Genomic DNA, 25,230 nt, shown 5'->3' with positions numbered 1-25,230 from the left:
TACCAATTCATTTCCAGTGTCTATTCTCTAGACTTTAAGTGAGATTATGTCTTTTCCAATTTACATACACTTAAGAGCCATTTCTTAAAATATTTTACATTAAAGCAATGAGGAAAAAATAAAAGCAGAAACTTGTAAAAATACATCTTTTAATAAACATCAAGAAATACAGTGCACTTTTATTGAGGTTTTACATTGCAGTTTACAGTAAACGTACTATCCGTTACAGTATATATGTACAAGTAAAGTAAACTCAGTTTCATTTTTTTTTTTCTCCCATGGCTGGATAAATCAAATACACTACATGGTCCCACAGTTAAGGTTGTTTTTCCAAAGTGGCTTTTACAAAATGCCTTTAACATTAATAGGCTTTTAACAACAATAAAAAAGGTATCACCTCCATCACAATGATAGCTTAATGAGTCCTCAAAAGTGGCTAACAAGAATGGTAAATACTTGCTTTTCTTTCAATGGCTTTAAAAAATAGCTACTGATAGCAACTCAAAAACACTAAAGAAAAAAGACAATAAGGAAACAGTTGCTTCTTTTGCCTAGTGAATTGATAACAATTAATAATTTGAGGCTACAGATTATGAAGCCAGAAGATTCTTGTACCATAGCTTAATGTCTACATTTGTAATCCCTTAGACTAAAACTTACCTAGTATCATTAATGCTCAGTCCATTTTTCTTTAACATTGTTTATGCAAAGATCAAGGGAATGGTAGAATTCTTGATCCTTTTGGACAAAAAAGTTCAGCGAGACAGGGGACTAAAATTAACTAGCACACGGGAAAAACTAATCTCAAAATTCTAACTGCCATAGGACTTGGGTACATCCAAGATGAATGACAAGAATCAGAGCTGAAAGAAATGGCCGGCTTTGGAGGCTCATGCCTACAGTGCCAGCTACTCTGGAAGCTGAGGCAGGAGGATCACTTGACCCATGAGTTCAAGGCTGCAGTAATCTATAATCGTACCACTATACTCCAGCCTGGGTGACAGTGAAACCCTGTATCTAAAAAATTAAATTAAATTAAATTAAAATGTACTAAAAGGAATCATAAGCCCAAACTAAGAAACCATAGTCCTGTATACTTTCTACTGATGGCATTTAAAAATTATACAACTGGATTTATTTGCTATATACATAAACTAGTGTTAGAATTGGGGAGGGAGTATCAAACACATCTATACAAATATCAGACTCATACTCAGATTTTCAAAAAGGCATAATAATCTTTTACCATATTACTAGCTATTTGTAAAATCTATAATGGTTAATAAAACAAAATCCTTATGAATATAGTGCTAAGCAAATTATACCAATTTAATAAGTGGCTCAATTCATAAGGCTTAAGACCAATATCCCTGAATTTCTAAGTGTTCATCTCACTTTTAACATGGTTTTATCCAATTGTTACCTCATCTGAAGAGAGATTTTAAAAACTCCTCTCTAATACATCATCACGCTTTTAAAGGTGGAAAGGAAACAATTTGATCTCTCTTCCATTTTGCCCATTCTCATGAATCAGATAAACGGTGTTATTACAGCCTTTATGTTAACATAGGTGCCCTCACGATCCAATGGATTGAAGTAACTGAATTTCTACGTCCAAGATATTGGTGGTGTACAATTTTTCTGTCTGCCAGGAAGTCATGTCGCTGGTTAAATATATTCCTGGATTAATGATTGAGAAGTTAAGGCCAATGCAGTCAGACTGTTCCCTATTATCAAGAAACAGGTCTTCTCTATCAAAATGTCTTGGCGGATGGAGCCAGATCTGATACTTTTCATGTATCCTCTGTAGCACCTACTAAAGTGTTGGGCAGAGATATATGCTCAAGGGAATAACCAGTGATAGGAGAGGAACTAAATCAAGGGTCACGGTAAAACCATACCTTACTGTACCCATCATTCAAAAGGCAGTCAACAAAGTGAATCTCTGAAGCTGTCATAAGTAGAGGGGACTCTTGTCCCTACACTTATGTCTGAAAGAGAACAAACCATTATGGCCCTTTTATTTACTTCTCTTAGTCACTAAGAGATTATATATGTGCGTTAAGTACTTACTGCTTATTGAATTATACCTGGGAAATTACTTCTGTCTCAGAGGAAACACTAACCTGTCATATGGCACATTTTAATTCCAATAATACAATTCATAGAATTATTAACTTTTAAAGTTAATTTACATGTTATCCATTGTAGTAGATATTTAGAATGTTAGTCTTGTGACATCATTTAAAATGTATTTTATTTTTAAACATCTGCATGAGGTAGAAGGAACTCACACAAGAAAGTAACCTTCAACATACTGACATCTATCCATACAATTAGCCCCAAGTGAGAAGAAAAGTTACAGTGTTAAGCTGGTACATTATTGACTACTGTTAAAATTTTACCCTTATCTGAAAGAAGTTTCTTATATTTGAAATGGACATTTTTCCAGTTTAAGGTATTATATTATAGAAAAAGAATAATACACACTCTAAAATATTTTAAAAGATTGTATACAACAGTTTCTCTTAGCTATCCTTTTTTAACACGTTGCTCCAAATCATCTCAGTTGAGACACAGGTCCTTTCTACTTAAAGAATTCATCACATATCAATACAGAAGCCAAAAATCCTTCCAGTAAAAGCAAGATAAGAGGCATGATTCACATTTAAAATAACATACTTCTCAAAAAAACTAGCAGCACTTCATTCTACAGGACATAAAAATTTGGCTTCACTGACTGGTCAGAAACAAAGGAAAATGCACTTAGGGCCAAAAGAGCTCCATGCACGAGAGGAATGTGAGGCTATGAGAATTTTTCTCTAACAACTATTTCCCCACTAGGTGGTATGTGAAACTACTGGAATGTCAATTTCAAGGGCAGAGAGGCGGGATCGTGCTGAATAGGGCTGTGAGTAAGTATGCATACTGGGAGGATGGGAGTACAATGGTTGCCAGAAAGGAGAAGGCAAAGATTTGCATGCACAATACCAAATAAACAGTAAAAGAGAAGTCATAAACAGGCCCCCAGCACTGGCAATAGTGACATACACTGCGTAGTCAAATGCAAAGACTGGCTCGAACTTCTTGTTCAGGTGGACATTATAAAAGAAGACCCAGATAGATGGGGAGAGGCTCACAGTACCCGCCAGGAAAAACAGAAGACCAGCCACCAGGTGGCAACCTGCACTATTGACCAGACACTTGGCCAGTTTGATGTTGGGCACTGAGGACCTGAAGGCAGTGTTGCACATTCCAATCAGGCAAAGCAGCAAGGCACCCATTGCAATCAGGATGCTGAGGGGGAGGGCAAACTGGAGGACACGCAAGTCTAGCTGGTCAACAGATGAGTACCAAGTAGTGTCGTACATCAGGCAGTCACTGCTCCCGTCGTACCGAGCACATTTTACCCAAAGGCCTGTGTAAACAGTGAGGTTCTTCTCATTTCTGTTGAAGGTGATCAATCGTAATTTTCTCCAGTTGGGAAGCAGAGTCCCCGCAAAGAGGCCTGCTACGGAGGCGATTCCACACAGGAAGGAAAGGACTGTGGCTGCATGGACATCCCGACAGCCCATGGCAGGCAAGCTTGTGCAGTACTGTCAGTCAGACTAAGGGGTAACACACAAGAGGACAAATCGTGAGGGGCAGTAGAACAGAGCAGGAAAGGTGATGCCAACTGGCAACACATCTAGTGACGAAAAATCAATGCAAAGAGGAAAACTCTCTCCTTTGTTTCATCTCACTGTACAATATAAATGTATATAAATGTATGTGTGTGACCTCACAGCGCAGGCACATACACCTGTGACTGGCCATTGCAGACTGGGTTACAGACCAATTAAAATCTTTAGCCATCAGACCTTAATTCTCTTCGTTGTCAATAACCATTCTTTCAACACATGTACATCAAGCACTTTTAATGTGTTTTATATATAGCAAGGACCAGAGCACTCATCAACAAATGCCACAAATTTAGCCTCAAATGTTCATACTGCAGGTGAAAATGGCTTACAAAAGGCAAAGTTGTGGGGAAATAAGCACTACATCCTATGGTCAGCAGGGCTTGAGGGCTGACTCAGCTTGAATGTTTGGACTCTAATCCCTATCTCCTTACTTACTAGCCAAGTGACCCTGAGACAGCTATAGAATTTCTCTGTGCCTCATTTTCCTCATCTGTAAAATTGAAAACCCAATGCCCATCTCATAGGGTTGTTCCATGGGTTCAATGAGGTAATAGAATATCAAGTGCTTAAAACACATGTGGAACACTTTAAGTGCTACGCCAAATATTAACTGCTTCTTAGCAACTCAATGCTTGGCACATCTGAGCAGTTCAAGAACATTTGCTGAATGAATGTTAAACAAGAAAAAGCAAACTGATCTCATTCCTACATACAAGGCACACCAGGAAATTATAAAAATGGACTCGACTCGTCTCCAATAAGTTAGTCAAAAGATGAGAACAAAGGTCCCTGAAATTATTCTTCTCAACTACTTCCTGGCTGACTCAAGATGACCCAGTGCTTTTCAGGGAAATCTACAGCTCTTGTTGGTTATTACACTATTACTATTCATATAAGATGAATGCAAAGATTTTTGAAGCAATGACAACAATTCTCTATTAGTGTTATTATAAAGAAAATAGGCTGTTCTTTCATACGAAATTAAAAGGTGACGTTCATCTTCTATATATGACTAACTATGAAAACCAGTACCTTATTCAGCTTTAATTTCTTCAAGGGTTTGAAACTCACACTCAAAGCCCCATTCAAATGTATTTTCTCTGTTTTCTATAATGCCCACTATGAGGCAACAGAGCTAATGAGGTAGCATATTTACATTTTTTTGGTCAGAGCACAATTGGGCAAAGCTGACAATAATTTTTATTCCTGGATTCAGAATAGTGGTGTTTAGAAAGTCCATCATCTTTTGCAAAATCAAATATTATCTGCTCAGATGGAGGAGTACTATTTCTAGGAGTTTTGTATCAGAAAGATGACTATGACCACAATTCTAGGAAACTGGCTTAGAATCTGATTCTCACATGTATTCCTGTGGAAGGGCACAATGTTCTTTAGAAAACAGTATGTTATTTGTACATTTAAGCCAATCACAAAATCTAGGAACAATTTTGCTAGCAAAAAAAAAAAATGCCTGTTATATATACATATTCAAATGACCATTTGTTAAAAGTCCTCCAGTTAAACATAGTTAATTGTAAGTTTTTCCATTAATATTAGTTTACTACTTGTTTACTATGTTGCCTTTTGTTGGTATTATTAGAAGTGGCAATTGTTTAGGGGAAAGTCTATGGATGAAAAGGCTTAAAGAAATTACAGTCTTATTTTTTTCATGCAATTTGGGAAAAAACAGTCTTGTTTAATTTTAACAACTGAACACTTTGGTCCAGCCATGGGAACTCTACGGCAGATTTGAGAATGTTTACATAAGAAAAGTCTACTAATGATGCCAAGCTCCAGAATTCAGTTCCCTGTTGGTTTTTGCCCATTCACCCATCTCCCCCACAAACTGCCAGCAACTTGCACAATGCCTGGCTCACAAGTTGTTCTAATGTTAAATAAATGAGTAGTGGGCTCTGTACAAAGACCACAGTAACTCACAAAGGTGGTCCATTGGTAATGGAGAACTAAACAAGGAAGTAGCTACTACCAAGCAATCATTCATTCAACATGTATTTATGCTGTGCTCAGTATCCGGCATGTGCAAAACACTCTGTTAGGTCCTGGAAGGACACTGAGACCACCGAGATCTGGACTTTGCTCCCAGTGTGTTTACAGTGAGACTTATGGAAAGAATAAGCTATTTTATGCCATCTAAAAAGACCGATAGGAAAGCAATTATATGATTACTACACACAAAGTGATTATTGTTAGCTTTAGGCAAAATGAATAAAATGTTCATAAAAATTTATCATTCAGAGCTAGAGAAAGATCGAGCAACAAAGGAGAATAAAGATTCAATTAAAGATGTTAAGACATAAGAAAAATGTTTCTTTCAAAGTTTCAGAACTCCAGATAACACTCAAAATCTTAACCCAATCACAATTCCTTCTTGCTTTTAGAGGTAGGGAACAAATACTTGAAATTTCAATGTATTTGATATTTCTCCAACCAAGCTACCCTGTACCACTCATTCCTGCAATGCAAATGGAATGAGAAACAAGAATGTATAACTTCATTATTAATAAATTCCTGTAATTCTCAGGCTACAGAATATCAAACGACATTAATGAACAGAGGTGGATCAATATTTATTTCAGTAGTAATTACATTTAACTATATCCAAAATGAAATCAATCAAGTGTTATATCAATCCTCTAAACTTGCTCTTGATGAAGCCTTGTTAGATCAGATCTCAGGAACTGAATCAAAGTCCTACTTGCAGAGAGTCAACAATGATACTATGTCATTTTTTCAGAAGGGAAATACTATTTTTTTTTTTTTTTTTGGCTGGGGCTGGGTTTGAACCCACCACCTCCGGCATATGGGGCCAGCACTCTACTCCTTTGAGCCACAGGCACCGCCCAGAAGGGAAATACTATTAACCACAATTCTTAAGCTAAATTTCAACCTTGGCGCTAGAATTGTGCCGAGCTTCTCTGGCTGCTTTACCTTTTATATCCTGTTCTTAATTCCACACACCTACAATTTGATAAGACACCCCTTGAGAGTGATAAAGTAACATTTTATAGGATAGCTAGGGAAAGCAATATGTTTAATGTTTTAAAACCAAAAGATAATGCTGACTTCCAGATCAGGATGTGTTCAGACTTGAAGGTAAAAAGACTTGTGTATATGTCAATTATATTGAATCCAGAATAATTTTTTTCAAATGCAAATCTGATCCCATCACTCTACTTCTTACAATTCAGTAATTTCCCATTTCTCATAGAATAAAGTGTCTAAAGTTTCAAATCCTCCCATGGCATAAACCATCTGATTCCTACCAAATTCTCAACTCCTTACATGACACTCTCCCACCTCACACATTACAATCTAAGTAGCCATATCAATTTTAATTTCCCAAATTTTCCACTTTCTAATCTGGTTAAGAGCTTTCCCTCTATTTTTTCTCCTAGAACTTTCTTAATGACAACCTTTTCTTTGCTTAACTAATAGTATCTATTCTTCATTCAGTTACCAGCCAGGCTTTCCCTAAACTTTCCTCCTACTCCTGATTATCTGCTCTAGTAGCACCTTTGTCCTTTTTTTTGGAGCAGTGGCCATTCTTATAATTCCTTGTCTATTGTTTTCTTTCCAACAAGCTGAGTTCTAGAACAAAGATCCCTCTATTCGGTTCACTATGTCTAATACTGGCACACAAAAAACACCCAATTATCTGTTGAATGAACAAACAGAGGGTCCATATGACTCTGATCAGGATACAGAGAGACAGTTAAATATTTACTCTAGTATCAGTTCTATTCATATCATTTGGGACACAGAATCCTGTGTTCTGAAGCATTCAGGCTGCTTCTAGACTATGCCCGTTTTCTATTCCTTATTGGCCAAAAGTTCATTTTCTTCCCCCAGAAACCTATAATCAGGAGATGAGGCCATTGCGAGGTAATTACATACAGACTGTGCCTCTAGAAATACATATCTAAGTTCAGCAACATTGGCTTATTTCAACAGTGGTTAGAAAAGTCAATTATTCCTGTGTTGATTCTTCTGTTTTCAACTTATTAGGTATGCCATGAATTGAATGTCTCCCTTAGTTGAAAGTGATTAACATCAAATTATTATTTATCACAGCTAAACAATATTTATTTTTTTAATAAAAATAGGGAGAAATAAACATCTTTTTGCCAGATGAAAGCCCTAATTGGGGACTGTGGAAAATGTATGAGGCTTGTCAGATTCTGTGTCCAATCTGACAAGCAGTCATGAATACTAGCTGAGTGACAGCTTCTAGCTGGGTCATGTGTACAGATGAGTGGCTTATTTGTTTCCATCCAGGAGGCAGCTCAGTATTGCTGTCTGGGAGACCAAAGCCCAAATACTAGTCATAACCTATCATTTACAAACTGGACAAGTCACTTATCTCTGCTGAACCTCAAATTTCTAAAACATTCCACAATACAGTTGTGAGATCATAAATAGCAAAGCCCTTTGAAAACCAGAATATGGTCAGAAATTTAAGTTGTAAAGATTACCACTGCATATTAGTCATTTGACTATCTGCTCCACAGTGACTTTTGGAGGACATGGATAAAATTTAGTACACAATTACAGGGACAGGTGGGGCTTGGGTGCTCCACCGGATCCTGCCCTGCCTCTATTTTTTCTGATTAAATAGTTTTTGCAAAATGGAAAAAAAAATTTAGTACACAATTGTTATCAAAGACATCATTTCAAATAATACTATATTCAAAATGATATCTTTCCTTGAATTTTAAACAGGGTTCAAAGAAGGCTGGAGCAGAACTAGTAGCTAAGAGATTTTGGAATTCATAGATCCATTGCTATTTTCTCAGGGACAATTCTGAGGAACAGCCATAAGAGAACATATGTCTAATAGCTGCTAAATTAATTCTTCGCAGTCCCTTCTACCTATAATTTGGGTTTTCATAGAAACTGTAAGTCATCAATCATTGCACTTACAAGGGAGGTCTTTCCTACATCTTTATTTTGTGGAACTAGAGAAAAAAGTATCATTATTGGCTAATATATGATTAGCAAGAGGAAGAAATATGAGATACAGTCAAAGATGTACTTACCCTTTGAGGTGTCTGATAGTTTTAAAACAGCTTTAATAAACTTAGAAGAAACACAAACAGATCTGAACATACAGTGTGGTGATGATCTGGACCTAAAGAAATAGGAAAAAGGTCCCAAATAATATGGTGTTTCTCTCAAAACTCAATGTAAATTCACATAGATTAGAAAAGTAACTAGTAATCATCTAAAACCAATGAAATGTTATACCAAAAAATGGAGGGCAACTTGTTTTTTTTTTTAAAGGTAGTTTATTCTTAAATTTATGCATTATTTATATGTACGATACAAAAGAAAAAATTAACTCTCATTTTGTAACTTGAGACGATAGGAGAAATAAAAATCACTTTACTGTCATGGCAATAAATGATCATATTTAATGATTTTTTAAAGTCCCAAAATAAAAAAAAAAGTACAACTGCAACTATTTAAATTGTACATGAACTTTATGGCCACCGTGTGTGTGTCTTTATATATATATATATATATATTTTTTTTTTTTTTTTTTTTTGAGACAGGGTCTTACTCTGTTGCCGGGGCTAAAGTGCATTGGTGGATTCATACCTTACTCTAGCCTTGAACTCCTGGGCTCAAGTGATCATCCTGCCTCAGTCTCCTGAGTACTTGGAACTACAGGTCTGCCCTACCACAACTACCACCACCATCACCACCTCCCCACTCCCCTGGCTGATTGTATTTTTGTAGAGATGGGATCTCACTATGCTGCTCACAAGTGATCCTCCTGCCTTGGCCTCCCAAAGTGCTATGATTATAGGATAAGCCACCATGCCTAGCCTTAATGAATTTTTTAAATCTTTTTCTTGATCATAGTGACAGAATAAAGGGGGTGAAGAATCAATGTGCAGTTGTCTTGGAAGGAAAAGAAATTCATTGTGTCTTCTAGACTTTTTAAAAGGATACTAGCAGCAAAGCGAGGTGAAGCTGACATGCACTAAGCATCCTAAAATTTGCTACAAGAATGCTTTTGAGTTTATAGTTCCACCAATGGCCCAATCCACCATTTTAGGATGCTTCCATATACCTACTTTAAACATCAGCTACTTCTTCTTTAAATACTGCTCTTAGAGATAGGTTCTGACTGTGTCACCCAGGCTGGAGGGCAGTGGCCTGATCGCAGCTCACTTAACCTCAAATCCTGGCCTCAAGTGATCCTCCTACCTTAGCCTTCTGAGTGGCTAGGACTACAGGCCTCCCACCCCACCCCATTAATTTCCAGGGAGGAAGAAGGACAGGATCTTGCTATGTTTCCAAGGCTGGTCTTAAACTCCCAGTCAACTAATCCTCCTGCCTTGGCCTCCCAAAGGGCTGTGATTACAGGTGTGAGACACCCCACTAGGCTTTATAAATACTATTTACCTCAAACAGGTAGCATGAGAATGAAAAGGTGTACACGCCTGAGAGCTTCCCAGATGGAGGCATTCATCACTAACTCTATTATGATCATTATGCAGAATATGGTCCACAACAGTCTACACAGAGATTTCAATCAAGTTTTCCCCCCAAATGTATGTTTCCAGAGTTAGTATCAAGCATAATTGCTTACTCCGAAGTCAGAGGAAGTCCTTTTTACAATTAATAACACACAACAGAATCCCTGGACAATCATTTTAAGTGGGGTTACCAAGTCTGTCCTGTCTTTATCTAATGTGGTGACAGTGCCCCTCCAAGGAGTGAACACAGAAACCTGGACTTCAGGGGAAAAAAAACCCCAAGCTTCCAAGGCAAGCTTCCCCCCTCCCCACCACTTCTCTCCTCCTCCACCCCTTGTAGCTGTGTCCTTAGGAGCAGCAGAGCTGGCAGAAAGGAAAAAAAGCCCTCCTGGGTAGAGCCAATGGAAAGAGACTTCAACAGCGACTGCCGACGCTCTCAGAGCCCATCCCTGCAACACCGAGTGGGTTTGAACCGCAAGCAGGTCATCATTACACAACCAGCATCAGCTGCTTATTCAAAAATAGCAACTTGCAGCTCCATTCACACCTGGCCCAGCCGAGCTCCCAGCCCTTTGCTGCTCCGGCAACACACTTCGACATTTCCATATTCTTGTGTTCCTGTGTACAAAATAATTTTGTAACGCTTTATTAAATCCCCCTCACTCAGTTTTCACGTCCACGAATGTGGTCAGCATTTCTCAATCTCATTCCTCTGCCCTCAGCTATTTTAATAAAATCCTCAACTACTTATGCTAAAGACCCAGAAACGAGGACATTCCTGACCACACCTACCTGCTTCTCACACGCAGGGCAGTTCAGTCGCCCACACCGAGCAGCGTCTGGCAGCCTCCTCCTCAGCTCCTCAGGAAGTGCGTTCCGGAGCCGCCCGAGGGCTTCTGGGAGCGCAGACCTGCTCTCCCGCCGCCCCCCACGGAAAGCCGGGAATCCCGGGACTACAGCTCCCAGAAGCCACGGGAGCCGGGAGTCCTGGGACTACAGCTCCCAGAAGCCACGGGAGCCGGGAGTCCTGGGACTACAGCTCCCAGAACGCACCGCGCCGCGGCGGCCGCTGTGCCGCTTGCAACCCATTCCTTCTTCCTTCCCCCACTTCGGTCTCCTCGGATTCCGCTTTCACGTTCTGTTCCGTCTAAATTTGGGTTATCGGTTTATAAAATAATAATAATACATATTTTTAAAACAGAGTCTCACTTTCTCACCCTGGGTAGAGTGTCGTGGTGTCACAGCTCACAGCAACCCCAGACTCTTGGGCTCAAGCGATCCTCTAGCTTCAGCCTCGCGAGTAGCTGGGACTAGGGCGTCCGCCACAACGCCCGGCTATTTTTTTTAGAGATGGAGGGGCTCGCTCTGGCTCAGGCTGGTCTGGAGCTCCTGAGCTCAGGCAATCCACCCACCTTCGCTTCCCAGAGCGCTAGGTTACAGGCCTGAGCTATCTCAGCCTTAAACTAAAAATTTTGAGTTGGGTACCCATATAAATATTTCCTATTAAATGTGACCTTCCCATAGAAGGAAGATTGTTAGAAAAACTCCTTAAAACTGAAGTTTTCCCCCTCAAACTGTTCAACTTGGCACAAAGTAGAAGAGAGTTTAGAACCAAGTGGCCTAGGGTTTCCGTGGGGCTCAGCAACATATTGGCTGGGTGACCCTGGGCAAGTGACCTAGTTCTGAGATTATCTGTAGACATGGATAATAGGATTACCTACATTACACAATTGACTTGAAAACTGAGGTACTTGGTAAAGCATAGAGCATACATAGAGCATACAGCTAGCATTTGAACTAACTTGACTTTCCCACACATAGTACCTATCCCTATCCCAGTCTGCCCCAGTATAACCTTGGGCAAGGTAAGTAACCCCTTTGTACCTCATCTGTACCAAAAGTATGCCTACATCAGAAAATTATGATGAAGATTAAATGAATTACTATATGAAAGAAGTTTACAACAGTGTCTGACACAATTACTGTTTGCTGTTGGCATTTTCTATTTTTGTGTTACTCTAGTAACAATGGAATTATCAGTGATTAAAACATGGCAGGGTGGGGTGCTACTGTCTGTCCACTGCTACCCTGTTCTCATTTCCCATACTGCTTCCGAGGAGAGATGAGGCTAAAGCTAAAAGCAACCTGATCCCAAATGTAATAATAAGAAAGATACTACTGGGTGGTGAAAAGATCTCTTGGCACAGATAGGCCTGGGCTTCAGGCTAACTCTAGCAATAGCAGATAGATAACAGCAGTGTTACACAGGATATCTTTACTCTGAACTTCAGTTCTATTGTCTATAAAACAGGATTGAGACGATGCTTACTGGGCTTCATGTGAAGGGTGACAACGTGATCTCATCCTACACATGCAGGAGAGGGGCTGCACCACTTTCAGATACCACCTTGTGTAAAAGGCCCCACCTGCCATAGGAGAGAAAGTTCTCCTTCCCAATGCACCAGCAGGAATGCTTGTTGGACTTCCACATGAAGGGTGATCTTCTTGCACATCCAGAAGACAGGCAGCACCACCTTCAGAGGGCACCTTGAGCACAAGGAAAAATGGAGGCTTAAGAAGAAAGGGAATGACAGCCTAAGGGCCAGTTGTGGAGCAGTCAGAACACGTATGTTTATTGATTCAGTCTGCCATCTTACATTGGTGTGGTTTGTGGCACTCCAAAATAATTACAATAGTAATATCCAAGAGCACTGTTAACAGATCACCGTAACAAATATAATAATAATCAAAAAGTTTTAAATATTGTGAGAATTACCAAAATGTGAAACAGAGACTGTAGAAAAATGGTGACAGGAAGACTTGATCTATGCAAGGTTACTGCGAACCTTCATCTTGTAAAAACTGTGATGTCTGCAAAGTGCAATTAAGTAAAGTGCAATTAAATGCCTTAGACCTGTATTTTGATCCACAAAACAACTCCCCCCCCCAAAAAAACAAAAATAAAAAACCAGGATTGACTCAAATAACCATTACAAAATAATTTTATAACTTTTTTTTGCAATTAAAATGGCTTTATTCCACCTGCGTGCAGGTGAGGTGAGCTTTCTAACCAGTAAGAAATCCCTCCTAACTTATTTCTTGATCATTGATGAATATTACCTGGGATGCATATGCAACTGATTATAGTAATTTAAAAAATCACAGCACAAAAGGCAATGGAAAGGAATAATTAAAAGTCTTAGCAGGGAATTCAGTGATTAGAGTCTTATAATATCTTTCTTAAAGTAACTTTAGGTTAGCAATGAAAAGTTTAGCTTTCCCATTTTTCTCATCAGCGATTCTTTAACTTTAGTAAGTCAAATCTTAAAACAAATATTAAGAATACTAAATCTTAACAATACTAAAATTCTTCAAAGATTCCCATTTGGTTACTATATTAATTTTCTATTGCTGCTATTGCAAATTATCACAAACTCAGAGGCGGTACATTTATAGTTATGGAGGTCAGAAGTCTGACATGGGTCTCATTGGGCTAAAATCAAGATGTTAGTCAGCTTCTTTTGGTTTTTGAGACTCCAGGAAAGAATATGTTTTCTTCACTTTCATGAGGACACCTGCATTCTCTGGATCGTGGCCTCCTTCCATCTTCAAAACCAGCAATAGTTGGTCAAGTCTTTCTCACAGCACATCATGCTGGCCCTCTTCTTTCTGCCTCCCTTTTCTGTCTTTTAAGAATGCTTGCGATCAATTATTTGGGCCCACCTGAATAATCCAGAATTACTCTTTGTTTTATGGTCATCTGATTATCAACTTCTATTTGCAACCTTAATTCTCCCTTGCTGTGTAACGTAGCACATTCATAGATTCCATAGATGAGAATGCAGACATACTTAAGGCACCATTATTATACCGACCACAGTCCCTAATAACTTCTTGCTGATTCCAAAGGCCTCTTTTCAGTCCTAATTTTCTTCCACCTTCAGATCCACATTATACAACTCTGCCTGCCTCTATTTCCTAACTCTTTTTTCTTGGATTTGGAAATGCCCAAATTTCTAGCTTTCTTTTTTTGTTTGGCTGGGTAGTTCTCTGACCGTCAGTGGCTTTCACTTCCTTCACCTCAATCCCCAGTATAATTATCAAAAGGTTCTTCCCTGGGTCCCCCTCTGTCAATAAAAAGATTCCTTAGAAGGAAATCCAATTTCTGTGTCCTTGAATCTGTATCTCTGGCCAAGACTTCTCCAAAATTTAATATAATAATTATTTTTCATTACCACCTCATATGGCAACTGTTATTACTTAAATGTCTCATGTTCCAAATAAAATCACCTTTCCAATCCAATTTCCTGCCACCCTCATACTTGGTAGATTACTTGTAATTATCCTACAGTTTTAAAACAGAAAAATATAAACTGATAATTTTATTACCTATTTTAGGTTACACAAAGTGTTTTTATTTATGTTTATACATTTTTGGAGTGTGATACTTTTCGAAGCAATCTCCAGGATGAAGTCCAAGATTTCTCTTGCATGTCTCAGTAGGAAATGGTTTCTCTCCTTCCACCTTTCTCACGGCTTCTGCTGCAAATGCAATCCTTTGTTGATTTTTTTTCATTTTTCATTATAAAATGCATCTTCCCATTTAGCCTTTCCTCAGTGTCAGAAGATGATGGTCTTCCCCTCTTTTTTGAATTTCTGTTCCTCATACTGCTCACAAGCTCAGTGATGAGATTTCTCCTGTAAGAAAGGTAGGTCCATGCTTTTTCTCCACTCTCCTTATCGAATGAGTAAAGGATGTAGTTGTTCACAAGAGCAACTTTCATCAACCAGAAGAATAGTTTTTTCTACCATTTGTAGGACTTCTTTGTAAATCTGTTAATATCCCCAGTACTGATCAGCTCTGTCCACTCTTCCCCAGAACTTTTGTGTATTCTAAAATAATTGTCAGTTTTTCAAATTGAACAGGCTGTTTCTTACTATAACCAGTGTTCGGCTGTGTTTGAGGGCCAAAGAACGTACTCAGCATTGCCACTAACTGTTCTCCTGGAAAGAGAGGCATGTCATTGTCATATCATATTGATAGGCACGTCATTCATATTCCTAGAAGTTTCTTCTTGTTGAGATCACTTGGAAAATCCTTCCTAGAAGCATTAACTGTTCCTGTTATGCAACAAAAACAAACAAGCAAAAAATGTGTCAGACATCTGACGTCTTCTGACATCAGAGTACAACAGGAAAATCTTGTCAGACAAGCTCCAATGTAGGATTGGAAAGGATTTTAAAATACCCCTTTGTCTCCTGTCACTCCTTATTTTGTTAGTAGTTTCACTTTATTTCCTAACTCATTTGATAGTTTCTTTACACCTTTCACTCAAATTTGGAACCACATCCCCTGGTTCTTCCTTTGAAATATCCATTTGCCCCATATTTAACAAGGAATTATCACAATTCTATCCAAGCCCTCACCTCTTGATATCAAGAATAGGTGCAATGATTTCCTTACATATACAAAGTGTCCCAAAATTCACCCCTAAAGTCACCATACATAGAGAAAATGGGAAATTGTAGTTAATGTACATCTAGAAAATATTACAAAATTTTATGAAAAGGCAAAAATGTCTAGAACATTGTTAATATTTTATAACATTTTGTAATTAATTTCTGTAAACAAAGATATATTTAGCTACAATCTCCCATTTTCCCCAGGTATGGCCACTTTAGGGATACCCTGTATATTAATGTTAATTAAAAATAATAACCTTAGTTATTACATATCAAACACTGAATTCTTTTTCATGGATTATCTAATTCCAATAATCCCATATTACTGGCAAAGACATTGAGATACAGAGTAATTTGCTAGAAAGTCAAGAATTATGAAGCAGAGAACCTTCCTAAAATAGTGCTGTCACTGCTTAGAACTCTATAGACTCAGTCCATTCTCCTCTAAGATGTCTGCCTCTGCAACTCTACTCACTCAAACTGCTCATTCCAGCTATTCCTGAACTTGAAATGGCCTCGCACTATACTCTTTACCCCCTCCTCAAATCCTACCTCCATTCCCCTTTATTTGAATCTTTGTATCTTTGAGGTATATACAATTCATCAACTCCAAAATGTAAACTAATTTGCATATACTGTTTCCCTTTTTATGTTAGTCACATCTTGTAAGAGTATTTCCAAATCCATGACTGAAATGCAAGAAATACAAATTAATGAAAAAGACTCCCCATATACTATTCTTTATGGAAGCCTGTCAAAAAACAGATAACGTTATATATTAATTGACAAGTTGGGAAGTGTAGTTGTGGAGTGTATTATTACTGTTTCATGTATCTCTCAAAAATGTGTATGTTAAAGTCGTAATCCCATTACTTCAGAATGCAGCGTTATTTGGAGACAAGGTCTTTACAGAGGTAATCAAGTTAAAATGAGGTCAGTATGGTGGACCCTAATCTGAGTCTGTATGGTGTCCGCATACAATGGGGAAATTTGGAGATGACCAGGCACATGGAGAGACTACATGAAGGTGAAGGTCAAATTTAGGGTGATCCTTCTACAAGGGAAACAATGCCCCAAATTGCCAGTACATGACCAGAAGCTAAGCTACAGGCATAGGACAGAATCTCTTTCACAGCCCTCAGAAGCAATCAGCCCTGCCCACACCCTGATCTTGGACATCCAGCTTCCAGAACTGTGAGACAAAATATTTTTGTGGTTTAAGCCATCCAGTTTGTAGTATTTTGTTATGGCAGCCCTAACAAAGTAATAAAGGAAAAGAAGGTTCTGAGTAAGTTAAACAATAAGATGTCACTTTAAAAACTTTTTAGCTTGAATTTTTTGAGGGTTCTCCATACTTCCTTCCAAAAAGGTTGTATTAGTTCGCAGTCCTACCAGCAGTGTAAAAGTGTTCCCTTCTCTCCACATCCATGCCAGCATCTACAGCTCTGAGACTTTGTGATGTGGGCCATTTTCACTGAGGTTAGATGATTACTCAGGGTGGTTTTGATTTGCATTTCTCTAATAATTAGGGATGCCGAGCATTTTTTCATGTTTGTTAGCCATTCGTCCGTCTTCTTTAGAGAAGGTTCTATGCATGTCTCTTGCCCATTGATATATGGGATTGTTGGCTTTTTTCATGTGTATTAATCTGAGTTATCTGTAGATTCTAGTTATCAAGCTTTTGTCTGATTCAAAATATGCAAATATCCTTTCCCAATGTGTAGGTTGTTTATTTGCTTTGGTTGGTGTCGCCTTAGCTGTACAGAAGCTTTTCAGTTTCATTAAGTCTTATTGGTTTATTTTTGTTGTTGCAATTGCCATGGAGGTCTTCCTCATGAAGTCCTTCCCCAGGCTGATACCTCCCATTTGATCCTGCAATCCCACTGCTGGGCATCTACCCAGAAGAAAAAAAATCCTTCTATCGCAGGGACACTTGCACTAGACTCTTTACAGCAGCTCACTTTACAATTGCCAAAATGTGGAAACAGCCTAAATGCCCCCAGGAAGGGATTAACAAGCTGTGGTCTATGTATACCATGGAATACTATTCAGCCACTAAAAAAGATGGAGACTTTACATCTTTTGTATTAACCTGGATGGAGGTGGAACACATTATTCTTAGTAAAGCATCACAAGAATGGAGAAGCAAGAATCCTATGTATTCAATTCTGATATGAGGACAACTAAGTCCTAATACACTGTGGGAGGTAGGGGATGGGAAGAGCTGAGAAAAGGAAAAGGGGGGGAAAGGGGTGTGGTACACCTTTGGGGGGCAGGACACAATTATAGGAGGAACCTTATCTAACAAATGCAATCAATGTAACCTGGTTCTGTGTACCCTCAATGAATCCCCAATAATAAAAAACAAACGAACAAAACTAAAAAACTTTTCAGTAACTTGTTATGTACCACCAAATTTAGCAACACCTTTTTTTTTCTAATCTTCCTTAACAAAATTATTAGTGAAGGGAGGAGGGAGAGAGGGAAAGGGATTGGACAAAAGAATTGGCCTATAAATAGGATAACTGAAGGCCTTTGCCTATAATTGCATTTGAGTGCTTTAAATCTTTGTCTTGTATGTCCACTACCACGACTACTATTTTTTGCCAGTTTTTAAAAAGGAAACCTGTATGCTAAACTTTGGTTGAGTGTGTTCCAAATTTGGCATTATGGTACTCTCACCACTTACCGTAGTTTCAGTTACCCATGGTCAAACATGGTCTGAAAATATTAAATAAAAAATTCCAGAAATAAACACATGCCATTCTAAGCAGTATGATGAAATCACTCCATCCCACTCAGGAGGTGAGTCAACCCTTTGTCCAGTGGAACCATGTGGATATGCTACCTGCCTGTTTGTCATTGATATTCTCTGCTCCTGACATCATCATGGCTCCATGATCCAGGATCACTCCAAGCAAGTAATTGTCCTGACATATCATCAGGTGAATAGTAGCCTAACACCATGACACACTGCCTATATGTCATTCCCTCAACCTCATCATCTAGGTATATCATCATCTCAGATCATCTCAAGAAGGGTCACTACAGTACAATATTTTCAGAAAGAGAGACTATATTAACATAACTGGATTTTTGCATATTGTTATAATTATTCTATTTTATTATCATTACTCTCTTATGGGGCCAAACTTACAAATTAAGCTTTATACATAGGTATGTATGCATAGGAGAAAAAAAATCCTCTAGTATATAGAGGTTTTGGTATATCCACAGTTTCAGGCATCTACTAGGGGTCATGGGATATATCCCCTATAGATAAGGGAAGACTGCTGTATAATATGAATGGTTTGTTAATGCTGATGAGTTTTTCTGATTCACATCATAGGAAAAAAGACTATGGTGTGCTCATTTTATTGTTCTTACAATATCTCTTGACCCCAAAGTGGTATCAATTCCTGGAAAGAATTGTTTTTAAAACTGAGGCTCAATTATTATAGAGTACTCTTATTTCCCAGGGGCTCTTATTTACTGTGATTGAATTTAGTTTCAAATCCATCCAAAGTCATAAACTTTTTACTCAGTATCCGTCCTTGATTTAAAATATTCTCAATCTCCCTCAATTTGTATACAATCATACACAAATAAAATTGAAGGCATATTATAGCTTTATAATCATGTCCTTTTTCTTAAGAAAACTGCATCATGGTCTTCTTAAAGGCTTTTATACAGAAATAATACCAATCATGTCTGATAACCAAATAAAAAGTGAAGGCACTGATCAGAAGATAATGGTGATTTCAGAAAAGCACATTGGAATATGGGCCACATACAAAGGAAGCTTTTCCCTTTGCTTTCAACTTTCAATACACTTTAGAGTTCATAAAATTAATAGCAAAAACCATCTTCCCATATATTGGTCCAAAATTAGTTACAATATAAACTGCATATCCTGTTTTTCAAATTCCAAGTATTTCAAAGGATGGGATTCATATAATAACCATGTCTTGCATAGTTTGGTATCTGGGCATCCCAAATAATTTAATTTCTACTATAAACACATTAATAATATATACAAAGGGGCTTACTTCCTCTGAAGTCTTCCAAGTACACAACTAATGATTAAGCAATTGTCACACTGTGAGAGAAAAAATTTTTAAATATTAATAGAATTCCCTAAAATTAGTGGTTGGTTACGGTAAGAAATAGTAGTTGAAATTGCCTCCAGCTTTTTTATGCTTACAATAGTCAAATAAAGCAATAACCTTATCTGTTACTCCTAAGTTATTCACAGGGACGTATTACAACTTTCCAACATGTATATTTTTATTTCTTTCCTCTCTTCTTCATTTCTATTATCTATTTGCTTTTTTCCTTTAGCTGAAGTGTTATCCATGCAAAGCTAAAGAGGTTCCCCTAACACATTATTACCCGTACTTGCCAAGCTCCACTCAGAAAACGGAAACCAAATAAAATGCATGTGAAATATCTCTTTAAGATGTTTTTCATTAATGTTTAGCTTTGAGGTAAAAATTATAGAATGCCGTCTGCCAACATTTTATGTCAACTGTATTTACCTCACTGGCTTAATTCCTCAGTTATAAGTTTTTATAAGGCAAACTATTTTTTTTATAAATGTCTTTTTAAAAAATCAAATTATTTTAGACTCTTGAACAAGTTAAAAAAAAAAACAAAAAACCTCATGTATACACTACCCAAGCTAAAAAAATAATAGGTGACCAGGAAGCAATATGGTACAGTGTTTAAATAAGTTATTATTTGTGATCTGCTCAGCACACTGTTCAGCATATGAAAATTCTGGATTTGTTTTACTTATCTATTCCGTGAGGAAGGACAGATTTAAACCAAACTTAAGACAGTCTCATGGATTCAAAAATATACATTAAATTCACTATTTGGTCTTTAAACAAAATGTTACCATATTCTTGTGATAAGGTGTCATTTGTGTAGGCTTATAATTTGCATCATTGGTAATTTTCACTTTTAAAGCTATACTTTGTAAGTATACGTATGCTGTTACTTTGAAACATTTTTAATTGCACCTTAATAACACTGTTGATTTCTGCATGAACTTACCTTTGTTAACTGAGTTTTAAATCTAAACTCTGCAAACCCTTTGAAACTGGTTTAAAAATATTTCAAGTGTTTCTGTACATTCTTTTGCCAAGGAAAAAATCTGTAGCTTTCAGATTTTTATTAACTACTCTAAGGAATCTCTAACCTCCATCCCTGCACAGCAAATAAGCTCTAAGCTAAAAGGAAACACAATATCACAAGAAAACTAAAAACCTGAAATAAAACTCTGACCTAATTTTTCCTATTATAATTTTCCCTGATCACATAACTAATACCATTTAAAAGAAAACATAAAGTTCATCTCACCATGATATGGGTACATATCACAAAAAGCACAATAGGTATTCTGGAATTGTTTATTCCATAGGTGGAATATTCATGGCACAGATCCAACATCCCAGCACAGTATCAGACAGTATCTATGGGTATAAAACTTGTATTTTATTATGGTAAATCAATCTGTTACAGCAAACTCTGCAAGAACTAGTAGGACTTTGTAAAAATTTGCTATATACTGCATTTAATACTGGTGTTATTCAGTAACACCTCTAATGATTAAATATTCTAAAAAGTTTGTATTTGAAGAATGCATTTTTAAAGTTAAAAATGAAAAGTTCTATGGGGCAAAATAAAATGCATCTTAAATATTAAAAGTTATTACTTCAAAACAAATCCTAATATTTTAAAAATTAAGCTTTCATAAATACAAAAGGCATCTGGATTTTTTTCCTTTTGTTTAGAATAAAAATCAAATTATTAATTTTGTTTAGAATAAAAATAAAAAATCAAATAAAGGTACATAGACTATGCTTTTGGTAACTAGAAAATACTACTAAGTGGAACATTTTAGTGAATCACCTAATAAAATGCTTCACTCCATTGCAGCATGGTTCCCTGGGTATTACTGACAGAGCAAATAGGATAGACAGCATTCCCCTTAATCCTCAACGTACATTTACTATCCTCTGCCACCGTTCAAACTAAGATCATGGTATCAGGATTTTAGGAATTCATCTGATTAAACTGTGTTCACATTGATGCTTGTTTATATTTAGGAATTAATAGAGCTAGCAAAGAAAACGGAAATGATACTGAAGTAATGAATATAAAACATACCTACTATGAACCATGATCACTATGATCAGTACAAATTCTAAATGCTTTCCCCCACTCTCATTCCTTTGTTGTAAAGTGGAACTGCAAACCTCTGCAGTTTCTGCTACTGAATGTGGGCTCCAGGAAGACAGCAGATCCTCTCTGTTCTCTTCAACGCTATCCATGTAATATCCTCTAGCAGGCGTCCTCAAACTACAGCCCGCAGGCCACATGCAGCCCCCTTGGACATTTATCTGGCCCACTGGGTGTTTTTGCCACTGCTGCCTGTCCTGCTTAGCAGCTGACTTGTCCTGGGGCTCACAGTCCGGCCCTCCAACGGTCTGAGGGACAGTGAACTGGCCCCCTGCTTAAAAAGTTTGAGGACCCCTGCTCTACAGTACTTGACATGAGACCTGTGCCCTGAAGAAGAAAAAAATACAGTAAGGGCCAGTCCAGGGACTGGAATAGGAAGTAGGAGTGGGGAATGGAAAAGAGAAGAAATAAAAGTGAAATAATACTAGTAAAAAGATGTTCACAAAGAAGAAATTTAAGTCCAGAACAATTCATCATATTTCTTTAATACTTTACAAAAGTATAAATAGCCATATATAAAGGCTCCGCTAAACATTAAATTCCAAAATAATTTAAAGGTAGTACTGAAGATTTTTAAAAAATTCATTAACTTGCTATTTTATAAAAAAGAAATTAAAAAATTTACATGATGAACTCATTTGGAAAAAAAAACGCATAAAAATTTCTGTAAGAACACAAAAGTATTAACAGTGGTTTTCTATGGGCACAACTGAGAGCCCTCATGCAAAAGAAAAGGGAGGTTTATCTTTTACTTTATATGCTTTTGTACTGTTTGAATGTTTGGTGTTTTACAATGAACATGTAAATTTTATAATAAAACTCCTTTAAAAAGAAAACACTCGATTTCTATTTTTGAAATACTTAGGTGGAAATTCGGAAATTGCATTCTCCTATAAATACATTGATGACTGATAATTTTTACTTATTTATTTTGTGTAGAGACACGGTTTAACTGGGCTGCCCAGGCTGGATGGAGTGCTAGTGTGTGATCACAGCTCATTGTAATGCAAACTCTTGGCCTCAAGCAAAAGCAACCTTTCCCACTCAGCCTTCCAAGTAGCTATGACTATATGTATGTGCCACCACACCTGGATAATTTTTTATATTTATATTATTTTGTAGAGACGAATCTTATGTTGCTTAGGACAGTCTCCAACTCCTGGCCTGAGCCACCATGCCCAACGGATAGTCTTATTTAATAAGAGTACTTCCTGTTTGCTCTCTCTTTACTAAAATATGAACATGGAAAGTGAAACAGACTAGGACATAAGAAGATGAAGTATATGGGCCAGCCTCTCGTAATGTAGGAAAAAATGCCTAAGAAAAAAAAAATTTCAAAAGTTCAAATCACAAACTTCTATCTGCTGGTTTCTGTTAAATATTATCCACAATCTTTATTATCACTAACCATACATTCAAATTCAGGGTTTTGAAGTTTTCCAAAAAAGAGACCTAGTATGTATTTAGTGTAACCAAGAACAGGACAGACTCAGCAACAAACCACCAACTTACCTGCTCATTCTAATAATCAAGGGAATCTATATTATTTTTTAAAAATGATCCCAATAGGAACATCATAAATAAAGGAATATCAGAGAATATTACTATAGGTGGATGGATCATAAACTTATAAAATGTAATTTTTAGCTCTCAGTTACTTTTCTTTTTGCTATTGATATACTCAACTACAAAAAACACTTTAAAAGGTTAGTAATACTACTATACACAATCTCAATACTATTTTTTTAATTGACATAGAAAAATTGTATATATTTACATACACCTTATTTTGAAATATATATAAATTGTGGAATGGCTCAATTGAGCTAATTAACATATGCATTACCTCATATACTTTGTGTGGTAAGAACACCTAAAATGTACTCCTGATTTTTAAAAAATACAACACATTTTTTTTTTTTTTTTGAGAAAGAGCCTCAAGCAGTTCCCCTGGGTAGAGTGCTGTAGCATCACAGCTCACAGCACTAATTCCTGGGCTCAAGCAAACCTCCTGCCTCAGCCTCCCAAGTAGCTGGGACCACAGGCGCCAGCCACACCACCTGGCTATTTTTTTGGTTGCAGTTGCCATTGTTGTTTGGCGGGCCCAGGCTAGATTTGAACCTGCCACCTTAGGTGTATGTAGCTGGAGCCTTAGCCACTTGAGCCACAGACACCAAGCCAACATATTGTTATTAACTATAGTCAATGCTACATGGTAGATCTCTTGAACATTCCTATCTAAGTGAAATTCTGTATCCTTTCATCAATATGTTATCTACTCATCCCCTGACCCTCTGGTATCCCCTTTTCACTCTCTGCTTCTAAGAGCTAAATTTTTTAAGATTCCACATGTTAAGTGAAACCATGTAGTATTTGTCTTTCTAGGCCTGTCTTTTTTCATTTAACATAATGTCCTCCAGTTTCATCCATGTTGTCACAAAAAACAAGATTTCTTTCTTTCTTAAGGTTAAATAGTACCATGTTTCCCTGAAAATAAGACACTGTCTTATATTTATGTTTTCCCAAGAAGACACACTAGGGCTTATTTCCAGGGGATGTCTTATTTTTATTAAGTATAATACAACAATCTACATTTATTCAAATAGAGTTATGTCATCTTCTGGAACCTGACAGGGGGAGCTGGTGCTAGTGATGCATGAACTCCTTTCCCCTAGCCTATAGTGTGCAATAGGATACCTGCCACCGCAGTTACCACATGCACACCCGCACAAGTGGGAAGGGCTGGGAGAAAGGAGCTGTGACAGATAAAGGCATTCCAGTCTTCCTTACCGCTCTTTGCTGAAATGCACGGCATCTACATAGCCACATCCATCACTATGTCCTATTATCGGGGTAGGGCTTATATTTAACAAATGCATAGAAATCCTGCTAGTGCTTATTTTTTGGGTAGGTCTTATTTTCAGGGAAACATGTATTCCACCAATACTGTTTTTAATAGACTTAAACTACATCCATTCTAGTAACAGTATGCTCGGACAGTGGCTTGCTGCAAGATGCTGTACTAGAAATCTGTAAATTTAGCAACTGTTTCTTATGATATGTGTCATTTTCCTGGTTGGCATGCTCATCCAGTGATTTTCTTATGCAATTCTTTAATTCTTCAATTCCTTCTCCAGTAACTGCAGATATAGGGATGATATGTTGGAACTCCATAGTCTTCTCTGGAATCATGCTTTCCCCAAATAAATGCAAAAAATCTGAAACAAAGAACACTAAGCTAAGTTGATTTTCATTGTTTTTGAAAGTAAGTCAAAATTGTGTTAGAGGTTTGGTCTGTGAAGCAAGGAACCACTTACCATTTTTTTTTTTTT

At 37.3% G+C, this 25,230-nt stretch overlaps 2 protein-coding genes across 2 annotated transcripts in view; both read right to left on the bottom strand.

Annotated features, from left to right (window-relative positions):
- Nucleotides 1–1,259: 1,259 nt before the first annotated feature.
- Nucleotides 1,260–11,097, bottom strand: CLDN12 (claudin 12). The gene is made up of 3 exons (XM_023519484.1): nucleotides 10,982–11,097; nucleotides 8,741–8,832; nucleotides 1,260–3,608 (listed from the first exon to the last, which is right to left on the bottom strand). Exon 3 carries the CDS (start codon nucleotides 3,573–3,575, stop codon nucleotides 2,841–2,843), a length of 735 nt encoding a protein of 244 aa, XP_023375252.1. The 5' UTR covers nucleotides 3,576–3,608; nucleotides 8,741–8,832; nucleotides 10,982–11,097; the 3' UTR covers nucleotides 1,260–2,840.
- Nucleotides 11,098–24,833: 13,736 nt separating this feature from the next.
- GTPBP10 (GTP binding protein 10) overlaps nucleotides 24,834–25,230 on the bottom strand; it is a 33,041-nt gene continuing 32,644 nt past the window's right edge. Inside the window, exon 10 of the mRNA XM_003782655.2 lies at nucleotides 24,834–25,116. Coding sequence (XP_003782703.1) covers nucleotides 24,860–25,116 — 257 coding nt within the window. The 3' untranslated portion in view covers nucleotides 24,834–24,859. The remainder of the gene's footprint in view (nucleotides 25,117–25,230) is intronic.

Source organism: Otolemur garnettii, unplaced genomic scaffold (assembly GCF_000181295.1).
Source record: "Otolemur garnettii isolate 467f Iridium unplaced genomic scaffold, OtoGar3 scaffold00005, whole genome shotgun sequence".
Taxonomy (NCBI): Eukaryota; Metazoa; Chordata; class Mammalia; order Primates; family Galagidae; genus Otolemur; species Otolemur garnettii.
The sequence above is the reverse complement of the archived record's forward strand: the minus strand, read 5'-3'. Positions and strand labels throughout refer to the sequence as shown.